Source organism: Chionomys nivalis, chromosome 23 (assembly GCF_950005125.1).
Source record: "Chionomys nivalis chromosome 23, mChiNiv1.1, whole genome shotgun sequence".
Taxonomy (NCBI): domain Eukaryota; kingdom Metazoa; phylum Chordata; class Mammalia; order Rodentia; family Cricetidae; genus Chionomys; species Chionomys nivalis.
Window position 1 is genome coordinate 18002295 of NC_080108.1, and position 20121 is coordinate 18022415.

At 38.4% G+C, this 20121-nt stretch overlaps 1 protein-coding gene across 2 annotated transcripts in view; it reads right to left on the reverse strand.

Annotated features, from left to right (window-relative positions):
- The window catches only part of Akap13 (A-kinase anchoring protein 13), a 264078-nt gene that overhangs the window by 59775 nt on the left and 184182 nt on the right, over window positions 1-20121 (reverse strand). Inside the window, exons 11-15 of one of the 2 annotated variants that reach the window (XM_057755917.1) lie at window positions 18543-18913; window positions 15803-15856; window positions 12847-12912; window positions 11052-11247; window positions 8932-9040 (exon numbers count right to left, since the gene is read on the reverse strand). In XM_057755917.1, the coding sequence (XP_057611900.1) occupies window positions 8932-9040; window positions 11052-11247; window positions 12847-12912; window positions 15803-15856; window positions 18543-18913 (796 nt within the window). The remainder of the gene's footprint in view (window positions 1-8931; window positions 9041-11051; window positions 11248-12846; window positions 12913-15802; window positions 15857-18542; window positions 18914-20121) is intronic. The other variant, XM_057755918.1, reaches the window with a different exon arrangement.

The following is a 20121-nucleotide window of genomic DNA, read 5'->3' on the forward strand; positions in this document are numbered from 1 at the left end:
AATGGGGCAGATGCATTCTTCCTCCTCCTCCCTCAATGGAAATGGAACAAAGCTACTAAAATTACTGCTAAATGAGGTAGCAGGGCAGTAAATAGAAAAAGGGAACAGTAGAATTATTTCTCTATAAAACATATTAATATGGATAAGTAGGTAAAGGAATAATAAATAATAGTAAAACAAGAATGATTTGAACTAATTACCAGGAATTTAGAAGATAACAAAGCCTCAACCAAATGTAAATGGCTTTTAATTTTTAGTGCCATAGCTGATACCTAACTACCGTGATCATGTGGAGAAAACACACACTTTCTTCTTCAAGGTGACTTTCAGAGCCTCTGAGGTTATTATGAGTAAAATTTGAATCTGAGAGATTTGAAGATGCTCGACAATGACATTAGTGGCATTTTAAACTCTTTTAACCACAAATCTAACCTACATGTTAAATACAAAATTATAGTTGTTACTGTAATCGTTCTTATATTAAGTTGCGTAACTTAAATACTCAACTGGTAGGAATAAACTAAATGAAACATTAAAGGAATCTTCAAACTTCTGTTTTTCTGAGTTTGACGACTTGGGGTTCATGGTAGTTTGAATGTAATTGGCCCCCAAAAAGACATGGCAATATTAGAAGGTGTGGCCATGTTGAACTATGTGTCATGTGGATTTGAGAGGTCCCCTATGCTCAAGTTAGGCCTAGTTCAGTTCACTTCCAGTTGCCTGTGGATCAAGATGTAGGACCCTTAACTCTTTTTCCAGCACCATGTCTGCCTGTACACTGCCATGTCCTGCTGTGATGATAAAGGAACTAAATTACTCAAATATTTTTCTTCATAAAAGTTGCCATGAAGCCGGGCGGTGGTGGCGCACGCCTTTAATCCCAGCACTCGGGAGGCAGAGGCAGGCGGATCTCTGTAAGTTCGAGGCCAGCCTGGTCTACAAAGGGAGTTCTAGGAAAGGCTCCAAAGCTACAGAGAAACCCTGTCTCGAAAAACCAAAAAAAAAAAAAAAAAAAAAAAGGTGCCATGATCATAGTGTCTCTTCACAGCAATAAAAGACCTAAGTGAAAGACTGGTACCAGGGACTGGGGTATTACTCTGATAGGCCCGACCATCTTTCTGTTTGAAGGAATAGGGATCTTGGAACTGTGGGTTAGAAAAGCAGTTGAATGCTTTAAGTGCTGCTTAATCGGTCATCCTAGGAAAAGCATGGAAGACAGTGGTGCTGAACGTGATTTGCTGAACCGTGGGTGGCCGGATCAAAAGGTTTTAGAGGAGAAGAATTTAATATGTGACCTACAGATTATTCTTGTGATATTTTGAAAAAGAATGTGGTTGTTTTTTGACCTTGTCTGAAGAGTCTGTCTGAGGCTAAAGTGAAGAGATTTGGATTAATTCCACTGGCAGAGGAAATCTTAAAACAGCCTAGTGTAGACTCTGTCGTTTGTTTACTAGTGTTCATGCTTATAAAGATTTATAATGAAGAGGCTCAAGGAAAAATAAAAATGTACAATTTGAGGAGAAAATAGAGCAACAGGAAGTGGAATGTAACTAAGTCCTGTGTTCAAGAAGATAAACATAGCCGGGCGGTGGTGGCGCACGCCTTTAATCCCAGCACTTGGGAGGCAGAGGCAGGTGGATCTCTGTGAGTTCGAGACCAGCCTGGTCTACAAGAGCTAGTTCCAGGACAGGCTCCAAAACCACAGAGAAACCCTGTCTCGAAAAAACAAACAAACAAACAAACAAACAAACAAACAAACAAAAAACAAAAACAAAAAGAAGATAAACAGAAAGCTGGTGAAGATGTATTTTAATGAGGGGGCCATGTTCTAGCCCCATCAAGCAGCAGAACTTGGCAGCTTTGGCTCTTTGGTTTTGGCTTTAGTGTCAAATACAGAAGAAAGGGGTTATGGAATCTTCCTCCATGACTAAGGAAAGCCACTGAGGCCAGGCATTTGTCTGAGGTGTCCTTGAATGGAGGCACAGAGAGGCCACTATGTGAAGCTGTAAAGGAGAAGTCTGGATTGCCTTGGAGACTCCAAGCCGCCAGAGTCCTGGGATACCTGCTAAGGAAAGCTCCTAGCACAGAGTGGAACCAGTTCAAGAGAAGTAAGTGTGTTGTAGTCAACAAAACTAGAAGGAGTTGGAGATCTAAAGAGCATTTTGACACTAAACAAGGAGAAGCAAAGTTTGGAGTCTTTGGTTTTTGGTCTTGCTTTGGTACAGTTTTTCCTTGCTATGCTCCCTTCCCTCCATTTTGGAATGGTAATGTATGTCCTGTGCCATTGTATGTTGAAAGTGTGTGATCTGTTCGTTTATTTTGATTTTACAGGGGACTGCAGTTAAAGTGATTGCCATGCCTCTCAGAAGAGACTCTGAATTTTGGTCTTTAAAACATTGTTGAGACTGTGATAGACTATGGAGACTTTTGAAGTTGGATTAACTACATTTTGCATTATGATATGGTTACAAGCTTGTGGGGACCAGGGAGTAGAATGTGGTACTTTGAATGTAATTGGCCCCCAAAAGCTTATATGGAGTGGCACTATTAGGAGGTGTGGCCTTGTTGAAGTAACTATGGCCTTATTGGAGGAAGTGCGTCACTGTGTGGGTGGGTTTTAAGGTCTCCTATGCTCAAGCTAGGCCTAGTTCAGTTCACTTCCTGTTGCCTATGGATCAAATGTAGGACTGTTGGCTCCTTGCCCAGCACCATGTCTGTCTATATGCTGCCATGTCCCAGTGTGATGATAATGAAGCAAATCGCTGAAACTGTAAGTCACCCAATAAAATATTTTCTTTTATAAGAGTTGCTGGGGTCACCCTTTCTCTTCAGAGCAAAAGAAACCCTAACCAAGACAGGTTTTTCCTATTACATTTACCATGTTTGGTAACAACACTTGGGAAAGAAGGAGCTGGTTCCCAATTCTGCAGAACCTAATTGTGAAACTATAAACACTTTAACCTAAGATACTTTAGTTAGCTTTAAAACAAGAGCCTGGATTAAAACAGTGGCTTTTTCCCACACAGCAGTCTTCAATGATATATTCAGTTCTTTCAGACTGCCAGGACTTCACTGTACATTTAAGTAACTCACTAAATTACCACTCTAGTGAACTATACAAAGTAAAAGTCAAATTCCTATTGCAGAAAAATACCCAACAAAAAACTTGGCCAAGAAAAAAAAATAAACCACTGGCTGATTTCTGATAGATGAAAAAGAAATACACATGAGATTAGGTAGCAAGAGAATCTATGGTAGCACCTCTAAGAATTCCCAATGGTTTTATTGCTAAAAAAGAGTTTATTTCAGTTATTATGACTTCTTACATGTGCTTTGAAAAAAAATGGATTAATTTACCAGTGTAACCCAAATTAGTGCCTCTAAAATTCATGACGTGTAGAGACTTTAAAAGTATGCAATAACATGGCCATTTCCATGACAAAATTATAAACAGAAGACAACAAACTTGTCACTAACCCTTTAAATATTATTACAGATAAATAACATTTCAACCACATTTTTATTTTAAGACACAAAATAACATGCAGTATATACTCAGCGATTTGGGGCTTCAATCATTGAGCAAAAGAACAACAAAATGTGTTCTATAGAATAAGAGTTTTATGGAGCAGAGACGGTCTTATATGTTATTATGGTTTACTAATTAATAAATCTGGGAAGTACAGCACACCAAGTACTGCGTTGGGATGCCACAATGTGCTAATTAGTATTTTAAAGCTGCTCACCTGAGCTTCCCAATGTGTTAGACTACTCCCTCTCCATTACTCTCACTGGTATTTTTGGACAGAATGAACAGTTTAAGAAATGCTAGACCCTGGACTCAAAATACTCTTCTGTGTCTATATTTTTAAGATTCCAGTGGGACCAGTATAATTAGTTCCTAGTGATAATGAAGTTCTACTGAGGTTTTGGTTTGTTACCATAGCCTGGCTATTTGCTATAGTACTAGAAAGACTTTGGACCGAAGACATTTGAGAACTTCTGAACACTCAAAGTTGAGGTGGATTTTTGCAACTTTCTGCCTACTAAGAGGGATAAAATGTAAATATCTCATTGTTTCTTTGCCAAGTATCTTTTCATAGTGAAAAATATGCCGAACACCAATGAGGCTACCATTTAAAACTAAACCATATCTCTATGTCACAGACACTTTCCTTTAAAAGACAATGCAAAGTGGTGGCCACGATAATTTTTATACACGGCTGCTACTTCAGATCGGCAAGCGGAAGGACAATTATATGGATGGAAGTGTTAGGCACTCATATTAGTTCTAACACAACAATTCATTACTTTATGATAGAAATTGTTTTCCCACAAAAAAAAAAAGTAAGTCCCAGAATATCCAAGAAGCCCGCCAAAATTGAAGTCAAGGTCTTCTAATAAAAGGATACTCAGGTGCATTTCAAGTTTACTAAAACTGATTTCTCAAAATATTTCATACCAGGTGCTACTAAGAACTTATTAATTTGAAACCTGTAACTCACTGGAGTATGGCATAATATAGAGTTTGAGAAGAACAAAAAGCGAGAAAAACACATAACTTTCATTTCCTACCCTATGGGATCTAATCTCATAGTTTTGTTTTTTAATTATATGAAAAGATTGGAAGAGACTGGGAGAGAAACTTTTGGGTGTCACTGATAGATAGCTTAGCTATCTGTCCCAGGACACAGAGAAAAATGGGTAATTGAAATTAAAACTGAAGTGGCCAAGATGAAAGTTTTGTAAAAGTAGCACTCGTGTTATAAAGGGTAGAAGTGGGATGAGAATACACCCCTCATGCCTGTATTCTGGAAAGACACCTGTACTGAAACAATCAGTGTTAGTAGTTATAGACGACAGAAATCTGGTTTCATCAAAATTGATTTGCAAAGTCATGCAAACTCAAGAGACTTAAAGAGGATAGCATACAAGGAGATAAAAGTCCTCAAATGACTGAATTCTTTTAGTAGCAAGCCTATAGCATTTAAAAGCTAGCCAGACTTTGGAGAACAACCACTAGACACCAAATTAGCTTACTTACTATGCAACTCCTCCTCCTCATCACTGGAATAAGAAGAGCCAAAAGAAAAGAGAGTTTTAGATTTAAGGAGGAGTGGAGAAACGCTGACGGAAAAGGAGATCCACCTTGCTGGCTTCATCTGCTGCTGAGCTGAGAAGTAGTTTAACAGAAAGACATTAGAGGATGAAAAAGTTATGGTAGGACAAAGGAAAAGGTACCTCTAACCTATGTGGGAACAGGATAATGTTGACAGCCTTCAAGATCTCAGGAAAGGCTCTCAAAATTAACAACCTATGAATCTATGAATATATGTGTGCATGCACGCAAGAATGTATCTTGTTTTTGTGAGACAGGTTTTCTCCATGCAGCATTGGTTGTCCTGGAATTTGCTCTGTACACCAGGCTGGCCACGAACTCAGAGATTTACCTGCCTCTGCCTCCCAAGTGTTGGGATTCAAGTTGTGTGCCACCACTGCCCGGCTAACAATGTACTTTATTTATATAATCACTTATGAAATGAAAATTGTAATGCAGTTTAACAAATCACCTAAATATATGTACTTGCTAGATTTGAAAGCAAGAAACAAACTATTTTTAAAAGTCATAATTCATAGCTTGACTTTTCCTTCTTTATGCTGTATAGACAACATCCAACACTGATGCTGCTCCGAGTTCAGTATTTACTGCCTTTCTCACTCATCCCAAGTTTCCTACTTCACGTCTACCTCTTCCTAGGGTATCACATAATTCACTAGGGTCTCCTTTCTCTCTAATCTTCATGGTAGTGCTCTCCTTTCAGGATCAGACTCATCTCCTTGTTCACCTGTGTGTGAGTGGACTCTACACAGGGAGCTGGAACCCAATGTCTTTTCCTGCTGCCTTGCTCTTCCTCTAGTCCTTCACCAGTCATGCGGTATCTAACATCTTCTTAATTACTCAAGGTACAAAGCTGGGTGCCATCATTGGATCCTTACAGCATACCTCATTTGGGCTTCTTTGAACTTCAACTTCTCTCCTGAGATCACTATTCTGAAACAGCTGCACTGTGAACCCTGTAGAAATCTTCTACTGACCTGTAAGACTTTTTTTCCCAACACTATTTCCATTGGGGTTGGTCTGAAGCACTCTAATCAACATGATTCTAACTGCCTTTAGGAAGAAACCCTAACTTCTCAATTTAGATTTCCATATACCAATTCCTAGTTTATTTTGGTCTAAACTTTCTCCAGTTTCTGAGGTCTGATACTTCCAGAATACTGAGTGTTTATTTTGGTTGCTTCACTTACTATTTTCTATTAGAGTCAACTTGTTCTCCTATCTCTAAGTAGTAAATACAGCCAAGAAAGAAACTATCAGTTAAGTTCATCCTTCCACATTGTATAGTTTGTTACACAACAAAGAGTTGGTACCCAAATATGGACTGAATAAACAGATACGTGAATTCTCCCTTTATCAGGCTTTTGGGAATCTTAAGGCTCTCTATCAAATCAGAGAGAATGCCTTGTAACTATATGAAAGCTACACCAACCAATCAGATTAGGAGGTTGAACTCCCACCAACCGGGTGAAATGAATTGTTTTGTCCCCATGTGTTTGCTTGGCCAGGCAAGGTCACTGTTCTTGCTGAGTTTCTTTTGCTCTGTTTGTCTGTGTGACACCAGGAATATTATTTTCAATAATTTGGGGCTCCTTTCCAACATGACGAATGATGTCCTTGTTTCTAAAACTGCTTAAATTACAGTCATGGACAAAGACCTCGGCACTATTTGGGGTCATTGTGAACTACACAACTCCATTATACAACAGGAAATATGCTAAGACTTTAATTCACATTATAGCCACAGCACGTTATCCCGACTTAACAGCTGAAGCTGAACTGAGGGCAAAGGGTTTCTGTGACAAGGAGTCACTCAGCTATCCTATGTGCGTACATAAAACATGAGCTAAACTGCCTTAGGAAACTCTGACTGCAAACTAGTGTGATGATGTGTGCCGGCAATCCCTGAACTTGAGAGGGGAAGGGCCTCATGCATTCTCGACAAGAAATGAACTCTACTGCTGAACAGCAGGCCCGACTGCCCTTAAAAAATGCATGTGTGTGTATTTATGTTCAGGTGTGTACACACAGGAAAGTAAGATAGAGTCAAGGTTTCCTTGAACCTGGAGTTCATGTTTCTCAGCTAGGCTGAAAAGCAGCAAGTTCCAGTGGTCCTCTTGCCTTTGCTTCCTACAGCATGTCGGCATCCCAGAGAAGCATGAGAGCATGCCTAGCTTGTGTGTAGGCACTGGGATCTCAGTACAGGTGTTCATGATACAGAGCAAAAGAATTCTCTTTCATGTCATTACTCTGTTGTGAAAACATCTAAGATTAAACCTCTAGTCAGCCAAGATATAAGATAGAACCTTTCATTAATGAAGAACAGCTACGTTAATCTCCAGTTCTTTTGAATTAAATTTTAAGAGGACACCGAAAAAAATACCATAGACACCAGGATCTTGTGTTTAGTCTCCAGAATAGCTGGCCTTGTTTGTTGTGAAGAACATGTATTATTACTCATTTTTAGACTTAATCTTTGTATCATGATATCACACTGTAATTATTCTTTAAAAATAAATTTTAAAACAGGTTCCTTGAGTTACATAGATGGCTCAGTGGTTAAGAGCAATGGTTGTTCTTCCAGAGGACCTGGGTTTGATTCCCAGCACCCACATGGCAGCTCACAACTGTCTGTAACTTCAGTTCCAGAGGATTCAATGCCATTTTCTGGACTTTGTGGGTTCAACACACGTGTGATACACAGACACATACAAGCAAAACACCCATACACAAAAATAAAATAAATAAATCTTAGTAATAAAAAGGAGGCTTCTTAAGGAACAAGTTGGTGACAAATATTTGTACAATTAAAGTATATATGTAAGCATTTTTAATCACAAATGCCCTGTGTCTGTAGATTCTGGTTGTCCATACTTTCAGACTTAATCCTCTTGTACTTGCTTAAGTAAAAATATCTGTCAGTTCTGTCTGCTGAGTGTGACATTTCAGAGTGTTCAGACTGGATTGTCTACTGACAAGTTTAGCAGAGACAAGATCACTTGAGAAGTATTTACAGATTTAAGGAGCCTACTGTGACATGAATACTCATTTCAACATCTGTTCTTGCATAGGATCCTGGTCCTAGGAAAGGGTGAGGAAAATGGATCATGTGTCTATATTAGTTCAGTTTGGTCAGCATTAACTTCCTGATTCAGATAATTATGTTAATATAATAAAGAGTGACTTTGTTTTTAAGAAACATTAAATTAGTTAGAGGTAAGGAAACCTACTCTCTGAAAGGGAATGATAAAGGAAGTATTCTGGAAAAGAAAGAATTAATTAGACTAACATTTGGGGATAGAAGGGAAGAACACACAAATTCTTTACACTAATTTTGTTTGTTTTGTTTTTGTTTTTCAAGACAAGATTTCTCTGTGTAGTCCTGACTGTCTTCTCAGAGATCCACCTGTCTTTGCCTCTCAAGGTGCTGGATTAATGGTGCGTGCCATCACCTCTCGGCTTCTTTACACTGGTTTTGTCACAGATTTTTCTTGCCATGTATTTTTCCAGGGAGAGTCATTTTACCCATTTTTCAAGTCTGAAATTATTTCAAATCCCTTTAAACAATGGTATAATATTTATACCCCACGATATAATGAAACAATGTATGTATCAAAGAGATTTTTTTCTTAGTCAGAAGAAGAGTTGAAAGCTGATCTCTATATTAGCATTTCTGTTTCTGTTTGAGTATGAAGTCAGTTAGTCAAAAGGAGAAGCAGACAAAATTTGGAAGTTAATAGGATCCCAAAGTAAGAAAAATGATAGGAAAAGTGGCTAAGATATATTCATTTTTAAAAAAGCAGTATACTCACTGTCCAATCCAGGATGACTAATTGTCATTAATGAGATGGATTTTGTCAATGGAGAAGAAATGGCTGATGTACAGTAATTAAATCCCTGTTGTTTAGACCTGTGACATGTCTATAAAAAAAAATGAAGAATGGGTTCTAAGTACATGTTCATATATTTAGACACGTGCAGAATTTACACCGACCCAACCTGGTGAAGGGAGACTTGGAATCCAGTCTATGACTGCTTAACAGTTGCTCAGCTTTTCTAAGCCTGCCTTTTTCCACCCGAAACTGATGAGTATTCGTCATTCACAGTGGTTTTACATCCCTCAGAGCATCTAACAATGTTTCAAATTGAGTAAGTGATCAGTAGGTATCTGCTGGGCACACAATCCGGTGACTTCACCGGAAGTAACAGATCATATAGTATACTGCTCCTCGGAAAAAAATCAGAACATATTCACAGACACACAGTAGGATATGTTGTTACTCGGATTATCAAGAGCTGGAGGCTGGGATGTGAGTAGGAGGTATTTCAAGAGCATTAGCAAAGCAGCAACGCATTTGGGAAGGAGCTAAACCTCTTTCGCTTCCTCACTGATTCTACATGAAGGCAGGGTGACTGCAATGTAGTAACAACTTCCTTGGCAGTATTGCTGGCAATTTAAATCCATAGCATTTTAAAAGCTGTGTAGCCCAAAGTAAAGCAGGGACTCCTTTTAACACCCCTGAAGGAATCATTACTTCTGGTGATAAGGAACTCACACTTCTTTTGAGACAGTTCATTCTAATCCTCTCACAAGATGAAATCTGCCTCCTTAAGAAAGACACTGAACATCTTACTCAGCATGCACTCACTCAGCTGGGCCAAAGACTTCTGATTATTTAGCGCTTGTTCCATGTGTAACCATGGAATTTGAGGCAAACGGTTGCTATGTTTCAAATACAACTGTGAGGCCTGAAAAATGACCTCAGCGAACAGCAGACACTTTCAAGAGGAAGTTGGCTGCAGGCAACTAGTCTAGATCAGAGAGATACACGAAGCACAACACCCACACTGAGGTTGTGCTCAAGAGGAACTAAAGGTAAGATGAAGGTTCTAGAAAGACCATGCAAGCACAGCACAGCACAGCACAGTACAGTACAGGACGGCACAAAAATGCTTATGTTTATCTAGAAATGTTGACTTTATCTAGAAAGATTAAATCAGAAAGATAACAGTAGTACTAAAAAAGACAGGGTCATCTGTTGAATTTCTGGAAATAATCCATCTCAGAAAAGGTCACACAAACAGTACTAAGAAAATTAAAGTATTCTCCTTAAAACCTGTCTACTTTTATGTTATGGAAAGAAGCAATAAGCCCAAAGTGAGCAAGTCTGAGTTCATACTGTTTAGCCAAATGTTATGTGGCATTAGACAACTCACTTGTAGTGGCTTGGAGCTCTGACAGTTAAGGAAGGGAATCAACAGGTATTTCTTGAACAGTATAGCTGAGACAAAGAACATGTTTTCTCTAGTAAATAAACTTGGGGCATAGACTTTAAAATTGGTAAATGTGATAATGACATGCAATACACTTTAAAACTCAATTTACAATGAGCTGGCAAAAAACAACAAAGACAGATAAAGGAAGCTGCATGCCCTGAACACTTTCCCAATCCTGAAACATTTGTTATGATGGAATATTTACATCTGTGTATATTAATGTATTTTTTCTTGAAAATGCTATTTTTATACTTATTTATTTTTGTATAGAGTGTTCTTTTCTGAATGTATGTTTGTGTACTGACTGGTGCCCCTGGAAGTCAGAAGGCATTAGATCCTTGGAACTGGACTTACGGACGGCTGTGAGTCACTATATGTGAGTGCTGGGAACCAAATGCCAGTTCTCTGCAAGACCAGTAAGTATTCTTAACCACTGAGTCATCTCTCCAGTTCTGATTAACGTATATTTAAGTATTTATGTTTAGTGATTAAAAACATGTTATTTCTAGACTTGAAGATATCATTTAGTAGGTAAGTAATTACATTTCTAGCTTTATACTAAAACTAATAAAAAGCATTAAATCAATGAGATCATATTTGGGGATAATGTTCTACTACCACCCCTATTAGCAATATATACTTATTTTAGCTTTACCTGCTGATCAAACATCCTATGATGCTGTCTCTGGTCTGGCTCCAGATGTTCTTCTGAAAGTGACATCAGAGAGTCTCTCTGTTCCTTGCCACTGAAAGGGTTTCTGAGCTCACCGGAGTTTGCAGAGCTCATTTCTAGAGATGAAGATGGTTTATTTCCAACACCAGCTCCTCCTGTCAAGCCTTCCAGACTGAAACTGAACACAAAGCACAAGAGTTCATTCATTGTTTGTAGTTCTCAGAATGGGAGGAAACAAAAATCCCTCTAACTTGTGTTATTCCCGTGTCTCCTGCTCAAAATGTGTACAGGACACAGAGCAGATGAGCACCACTCAGCCCCACAGGGGTCCTGGATGCTGAGAAAGAACCCCAGACACGTTTACTTCCCTGCCTCATTCGACTTATCTAAATGTTGAGCCAGACATCATTTTCTTAGTTGTTTTTCAGCATATCAATAGACAAATTTATCTCATACTGTATATATGTATCGGTTTTCATCGATGTGATCAAAATAATCTTTCCAGACTCTAACTCATTTAATGCCAAACGTCACAAAGCACAGTCATAAGGAGCTTTGAGAATGAAAAGTGAGTGAGATGGCCGCGTGCTCATCACAGGGACCATTATAAAACTTTACACTCAATTATACTTTGGTTGACAACTTTCTGGGTATAGTTCTACTTATTAGTTTCTCTAGTAAGCAATACCACTGTGCACACCCAGCCAGCCAGTTCCTGATGATGGCTTAGTGAGAATCATCAGCTGCAGACAGGCACATAAAAAATAATGCTGAAAAAGCAAACAGGGTGTGGAATTTTCAAAGGAAGGTTACTCTGTGAAAGTAAGAGGGTAAGGAGGAAGGCTAGCTGTCTACTCTCTTTGGAGTCGCTAACTAGAATAATGCGCCCATCTGCTGTAACTACAGTGGGACCGTCTTTGAAAGAAGAATACAATTGTAGCTGTGTTCTCAGTTACTCAGCTGGAACTGTATTTGGATGTATACTGAAGCGATATAGTTACTTCTGTTCTGGGAAAACTGTACAGTTAATTGCTACAATTAAGTTCATAGATTCCAGCCCCAAAGGGTTTTTCTTCATAGATTACTTAAGAACTGAACCCATATGTCTCTATTGTCTCTAGTGGGTAAACGTTTAACAAATTTGTTGCTCTTATTTTAGTTGACAATAGAAGTCATAATGAACTGAAACTAAATGTCTATGTAGAACCCACTTTTAACACCAGGCATAAGAAGAAACTTTAGCCAAGTGAAGAAATTTAGTTTTCCACTGTGAATTATCTGAAAAGCCTGAGAAAACTTGATCTCCACTTACTACAAAACTTAATTCTGAAAATTTTAATAATTAAATCTGTCTGCTTAACTCAAAGACAAATATAAAATGACGAGGTATCTAAATTAAGAACTTAAATGTAGGACTTGAAAATATAATAGAAACCAGGGCCTATTAGTTGTTTTGATTTATTGTTTTCCTAAGAATCTGGGAACTTGGAAAAAAAGAAAACAAAGACAAGGGCTTATATCACAGACACAAGGTTCATGCAGAAACACAGCCAGCTATTGCTACTTGAGACAAACGATAGAGCAGTAGGCACTGTTCCTAGGCCACACTCCTGCAAATGGGTTAGTGGCATCCATAGCGAAGGCAGCAGTACACTAGGCTCACAGATATCATAGTCTGCCCATATGCATTCCAGCCACAGAGAAGCCAGCTACAGCTCAAGGCCAGAAGTCTTACTTTACAGTTCCTGGTTTGGTGGCTGGACATGTAATACTATACCTTCTGAAATTAAAGTCAGCATTCAGGGCAGCCGAGTATTGCACACCAGAGGGACACCAGCTCATACTGGAGACGACATCAAAGGCAGAAACAAGAAATGGAGGGAGAAAAGGGGAAACAGGTTTGGGTTATTCAGTTTAAAAAGAAAGAACACAGAGATAGACTTATGTAACCATTTATAAAAAAATAGGAATGCAACGATGAGAATTTAGGAAAAGACTAGAAAAAGAACCTCAGGAATTTAATACTGTGCAGCTGATGTCCACTCAGTGTTTTGGGAAAGGTCGTGTGTGCTCTTTACAGGATAACTACTAAATTTAAACTAAAGAGCTCCTTCGGCTAATCCCCTGGCAAAAAGTGCACCCCACTCATGGCTTCCTCTGCAGACATTCCCCTAGGTGTTTCAAAACTTCTGTTGTGGCCAAGTGTCTCTCTGTATTCATCATTGCTCCCACATCCCTTGACTCTGGTTCCTAGGCCTGAATCGAAGGGAAACACTACAAACAGCTCAGAAGCCTCACTGAGAAGTCAGTATTTTTCCCTCATATGTTCCCAGTAAGGATCCAGATAAGCCACACAGCACCTTATACAACAGCAAACTCATAGTTCTTCTTGAGAAGCATTCATTAGGCCTTTCTGCTTAAAATGAGGCAGCTCCAATAAAGGCCATACCTCCCTTACAGTTTTGAACTGATAGGCAGATTTATTTTTCTTAGAGTTTTATGCTATTAAGATGGAAATGTCTTTAAAATTTTAATTTTGTATTTATATCCCCCGAGATTAAAAAAAAAAAAAATCCATGTGAGCAGTTGTTTTCTTGTTTGTCCTATGCGAGATAGCAGGGGAGGAAAATCTAGGGTGAAAAGGTTAAAACAAATTATACACAGGTACTTTATGACCAAACTAGATCAAAAAGGTCAGAATCTTTGTTTGATGCTTTATTTGTTTAGTTACTGGAGACATATCCCCAAGGTGTGGTCCGAGGTCAGAATTTTTGATTAATAAGTATTGTCACCTAAAAATACTGCTCTGGGGGCCTATAACTAAGTGCTTTCGTCTTATACAACAAAGAGAACCAAGAGCTCCTGGACAACAGTAGAACCACCCAGGGGGCTCAGCCTCCAAAATCTCCAACAACTCTGCTTGGTGGACAAGACTCGAGATGAGGAAAATGGCGGGATGCTACAACAATTTCTTCTATGGCTGTTCCAAATGGCATACAAATGTTCAAATCTGATTAAATAACAGTGTAAGGCTCACAAAAGAAAAAAGAAAATATACAGTTTGAGGAATCTCTCATCTGAGAAGAAGGATTAGACTGACTCAAACTTACGTGAACAGAAATAAAATGTAATTTTCAAACATTTATAAGGCCCAGAAGTCCATTCTTTGGATTGCTAATTTAATATTTAACTTCCAATAGGATACCTAAGTATATGATTTCATTTCTTTCTTTTTTGCCCCCCTGAGACAGGGTTTCTCTGTGTAGCCCTTGTTGTCCTGGAACTCGCTCTGTAGACCAGCCTGGCCTCGAATTCAGAAATTCACCTGCTTCTGCCTCCAGAGTGCTGGGATTAAGACCATGTGCCAACATCCTCAGCAGAACAGGACAAAAAAAGAGCCATACAAGCCTCATAGGATCTGACAAGCTGCAATTGGTCTAAGCCTTCCCTGACTCCTGTCATAATAAAAGTGCATTTCCAAAAGTCTTCAAAATCACAAGGTTCTTTGGCTTTGAAATTTAGGAGGTACAGTTTTTGTTGTTCTGAGAACGACTTTCTTCTTGTTGAAATGTTTCAATTTTATAAATTTTAAAATTATGAATCATGCTCTTTGTACAAAAATATTTTTCACTTAGAACATACTGTAAACTCAGGCCATGAGTCTGGTGTGTACAGCTTGGGCTGCAGGCAGCAACTTGTCGTCCTTCACCATGTAGCCTAGCACAGGCTTCAGTTAGTTCAGAGACAGCAACAAATACATTTCTAAAACTTTTACATATTGTCTACTGAAAAAGGTACTTAATAATTTGCTTCCCCGGAACCTAGCTGATATCAAAACTACTTAGGTTCATGAAAATGTTAGAATTTAAGATTGAAACTTCCCCTAAAATATGGAATTAAAGGACAATACACATAAAAATGATAGAGGAAAAAGTAGGAAGATTTTTTTTTGCCTTTCTCACAAATATTCTGCAAATAGATAAAAGTATCTTTGCAAAAGTCTCTTTATATAAGAAATATAATAAAAGCACCACACTTTTCTGATTTCTAAATGATTTTTTTAAACAATGGGAGAAAAGTCATTAAGAGTTCTACACAGTAAAAGTCTTTAAAACATAAAGCAACTGATTATGTTTAATTAGAAATCAGCTCTTGGCTTATACATGTAAGCTTTATTTTTTATTTGATAAATAATAATTAAGCAATTCAAAAAAGATATCAGCCTATGCCATACTGCTTTCTGAAAGACTGTCCACAATGAGATGGAAACTAGCAGGTGGTCAACTAATACAAATCCTTCTTCATATTATTCAAAAATGTATTGAAAATATTTTAGAACCTATGTGTGAGTGACCACAAATGAATTTATGGCTATTCTCTTTCTTTTCTGATTACAGAGGGAAGTATTCCCCAAGGTCCATTAGTTAGCTACAACATGGAAACAAAACAAACAAACAAAACACACAAAGTCAGGTGAGACCTTATTTCAAAGTCATCTGAGTCAGTAAGCGGGTGTGTATATTATAAATTTAGAACTAGAAAAAGACTTTAGACTAAAGAGACTATTTCCTACCAGGTGGGCATAGCAATTAAGAAGCACCTATATTTTATTTGGCTGCACAAGAAATAAATAATATGTTTCAAAATGTTGCCCAATCAGGTAACCAGAATGAGATGCTTGTTAGTACACACTCAGAGATGACATGGTTAGTTCAATTTAGTGAACTCTGTACCTTCTCCTATGAATGGGAGGTCTCCTGACAACATCCCCAAGAACTTGCATTGAACTGAAAATGAATGATGGAAGAGGTCAATAATGGAGGTGAATTACAACGATACACAAATACACAAAACACAGAGGTCACACCTGGAAGAAATATATTCCCCAAAGACAAACAGCACAGGAGGGAAGAGACCAAAAGAATGAAATGATAAAAATACCAGAACCCCAAATATTTGACAGAAAGATAGCTTTTGTTCCCTCTGTACTCCAAAAAGTTAATTGGATGATGAGTTATGAAGATTAGTATAAGTGATAAAATAAATGGCTCAGAGAAAAGCGCCATTTGAAACATTAAAGGGCTTTTCTTCAGGCTTTAAAATTCAGATAACAAAATATACAAGTAATAATATACAAATTAGTCAGGCTATTAAAGTGATAAAACCTAACCGTTATTCCATTGCCTCTAAAGGTATTAAGACAGTACTAGATAGTCCTTTATACTAAGTTTAAACAAACATGATATACACGCTGAAAATACAAATAGGTAACAAGTCTAAGATCACCAAGAAATCTTGGGCAAATCATTAAATCTGGCTTCAATTTTTTTCACCTGAGCTACATGATTCAAATACATATACTTCCGAAATCAGTTATTAAAAACAGATCTCTGGTGAGTTATGCATAAAATAAATCCCCATTCCCTGATCAGTCCTTTATCATCTAAGTCAAGGATATTCTATCAAGAAGGTTACTAAGGCTTCAGGGAGTAATTTCTGCCTTCAAGATCATTCCTGATGTCTCTATCAATGTTTTAAAAGGAAACAGCATGTATAAAACTGGGAAGGAAAGCATTTAGAAATTAGTTTTTAGGGCTGGAGAGATGGCTCAGCGGTTAAGAGCATTGCCTGCTCTTCCAAAGGTCCTCAGTTCAATTCCCAGCAACCACATGGTGGCTTACAACCATCTGTAATGAGGTCTGGTGCCCTCTTCTGGCCAGCAGGCATACACACAGACAGAATATTGTACACATAATAAATAAATTAAAAAAAAAAAAAAAGAAATTAGTTTTTATATAACCTGAGATTTCAAAAGGATATAAACACAATGTAGTTTATTATTTTAAACTACTATCCTAATACCATGGAATAATACGAGATTGTACAAAGATTTGACTGTGATTAGAAACCTAGATTCTACTGTAGATGATGTCAAGTGTCTCGAACAGTCCTCTAATTGGCAACTATGGGGAAAACAACACCTTTATCATGGAGAAGATTAAAAAACAATGTAAGGCAATTTGCTATGAAAAGAGTCTGAAAAAAATGGGCAAACCAGTGAAGTATAGTTTGATTCTGAGCTCTGCAAGGGCAGGGAGTAATATCTTGTTTACCTCTATTTCTCTAGAACCTATGATACTGCCAGACCTAAAAAGAATGCTCAATGTGTGTTAGCTGATTAAAAGAATAAATGAAGGTCTGGAAAAATAGCTCAGTAATTAAAACACTAGCTATTCTTCTAGAGGACTGGATTTTGATTCCCAGCACCCATACTGTGGCTTACAACTGTCTGTAACTCCAGTTTTAGAGGACATGATGCCCTCTTCTGGTCTCCTTGGGCACCATGCACAAACATAGTGCAGATACATATTCAGGTAAAACACTCATACATATTAAAAAATTAAAGGAGGTGAATGTCTGTTATCTTAACACTTGGGTGGTGGAAGCAGGAGGATCAGGAGGCTAAGCCTGTCTTACATAGGGACACTCAGGCTGGCCCTGGCTACATGAGACTCTGTCTCAAAACAAAACAAAAAACCCTGACTTGATTAAGATTACATGTACTTATAGCCTTAATATAATGAGGAAAAAAAAATTGTGTTATTTATAACAATTGTTTTAAAGCAACTATCAGTAACTGAGTATGGTGTCTCCTGTCTGCAGACTCAGAAATTCAAAGACTAAGCTAGGGAGAACTGTCTGGAGTGAATTGTTAGCCTACACTGAGCAACGAGTTCCATGTCGGCTAGAGCTATATAGCAAGACCCTATTTCAAAACTCAGTCAAAACTAAAAACAAGCAGCACCCTCTTTTCCTGGCTGAGAGCATCTTTTTAGCCAGGTAAAGCAGCTCTGGGGCAAGCACACCTGTAACCTGTTAGATGCTACAATACGGGTCTATAGAATCAAAGTCAAGAGGTCAGAAGCCAATCCAACTTCTTACATACAGACTGCTGCCAAACTTACAAACTGGGTAATACTTGTAAAAATTCCTCAAACTGTACGACAGATAGGAAAAAACCAACAATTTTAGTGTATGCGTCTTGTATCCTCTTGGGAATTACATACTGATAATTTAGACATTATCACATTTCTGTATCAGAAACATATGGCTGTGATCCTCAGGAAACACCACACCAGTCAGATGTGTTGAGACTGTAAGATTTCATAAGCTAACAGAATTTTCTCTTCCAGATTCATGAATTTCACTGATTGATCAGGCTTATTATTTACTCACTATTTGACAGTAATAGTTTACGTTATCACAAATACATTGAAAGGAACATTCACACTGCTCAAGGGGCTGCCCCGGGTGGAGTCAGAATGCACCTCTGCCTGGTTGCCAAGCCTGGGTTACCTTTTAGAGAAAAGAGACCAATGTCTCCTTTTTTTTCTTTTAACCAGTAACAATAAAGCAAATACTTCCCAAAAGACAACACAGACTGAGTTATGAAATGCACAGGCTTCATCTTACCTCCGCTGGTTCATTTCTGCATCGCTGGCTGCATTCTTCCCAGGACCCCAGCTATGTCTCCGGAAGGGGGAAAGAGAGCGCATGGAGCTCCGCAGGAAAGAGCGATTTGCAGGCACCTCAGTGATGCTGTCCATTTCTTCCTCCTCCATCTCACCAGAGCCAGCAGGCTCACTCTCGCTCTCTCGACGCTCAGGTCCCACGCCATGGCTGGAAAAGCCATTCGAGCCCTGATGGTTCCTGGACCTATTCAACTTTGAAGCCCGAGGAAGGGACACATCGCTGCCATGAGAAGAGTGCCGGTCCAGGGAAGCTGCGTCATCTGTAGAGGAGCTGGAGCCTGTGCTGTCACAAAGCAACTGCTCTTCCTCAGGCTGCAACGGAGAGAGCAGTGTTGAAGCCAACAGAACCAAGGAGATACCCTGTTCTGACAGACCAAGCCAATGATTTGACACAGGCAAGATTAATAACAGACATCAAACTGACCATTTTTTCAAACCCATGACTTCAGTTAGAATCTAAGTCTCCTGGCTTCCAATAGAGTAATGTTCTAGATTTATAACTTTGTCATTTTACTAAAGGCACTAGACTATACAGAAGACACACTATTTTTTTTTTTAGTGGAGAAAAAACAATTCTTAGTTTAGTTCTTTCAACCCACCATCAACCAAAATGAGGAGAACCATTCAATAGTCTTTAGGGTTTCTGCTATATGAAACTCTAAGCTCATACTAAGTTTTTAGAATATCAAACTGAAACAAGTCATCCTGTATAGCTACAATAAGGTAGAGAATTTACTATTCTAAAGCCAAGTATGACTGTTGTTTACTTATGAAAACTGCCCAATAGTTTTAATTCCACCAAAAGTCTGCATACTACTATTTCTCATCTTAGTGAGAATTGGCTGAGTGTTCTGAAGCCAAATCACATAAAACAATCCTAATAAGGTGTTTAATAAGGCGATAATGCTCCTTTCCTGGCTAAACTCTAGTGCTTAAGAGGAATTATACAAATCTTGTTCTAGTAGCTTGACATTCTCTGCTTAGTGAGAGATATCAAGTGTACAACATGATGAGTGAAGGAAAGATTGACTCCATTTCACATTACATAAAAGATCAAAATGTTATTTTGGCTTTTCATTAGAGAAGGAACAAGAAATAGGTAAATACCCTTAATCAAGACATTGGGTGACATTAAAGAAAATCTTTAAAACAGGCTCTCACTATAAAGCCCTGGCTGTCACCAGGTAGATCAGACTGGCCTTAAATTCACAAAATTTAAACTCACAGAAATTGCCATTCCTCCCGAATATACTGGGATTAGAGGTGTGTGATGCTGAGCCCACAGACTCTGGAGCAGTGTTTTCATAAGACTAACTGAAGGAGAAGTTGTTCTTTAACTCCCACAAACACGGCATGGCACACACACCCATGCATACACACAACAACTGGACATGTAATAAAAAGGTAAAGGAAGACAATTTTTAAGAGAAACTCTTAAAGAGGTTAAGACTCACAAGAACTAATGAGCCCTTTTCTCATTAGGATGGAAAACAGCCCTGAAGTTGGCATCTTTTTAAAGC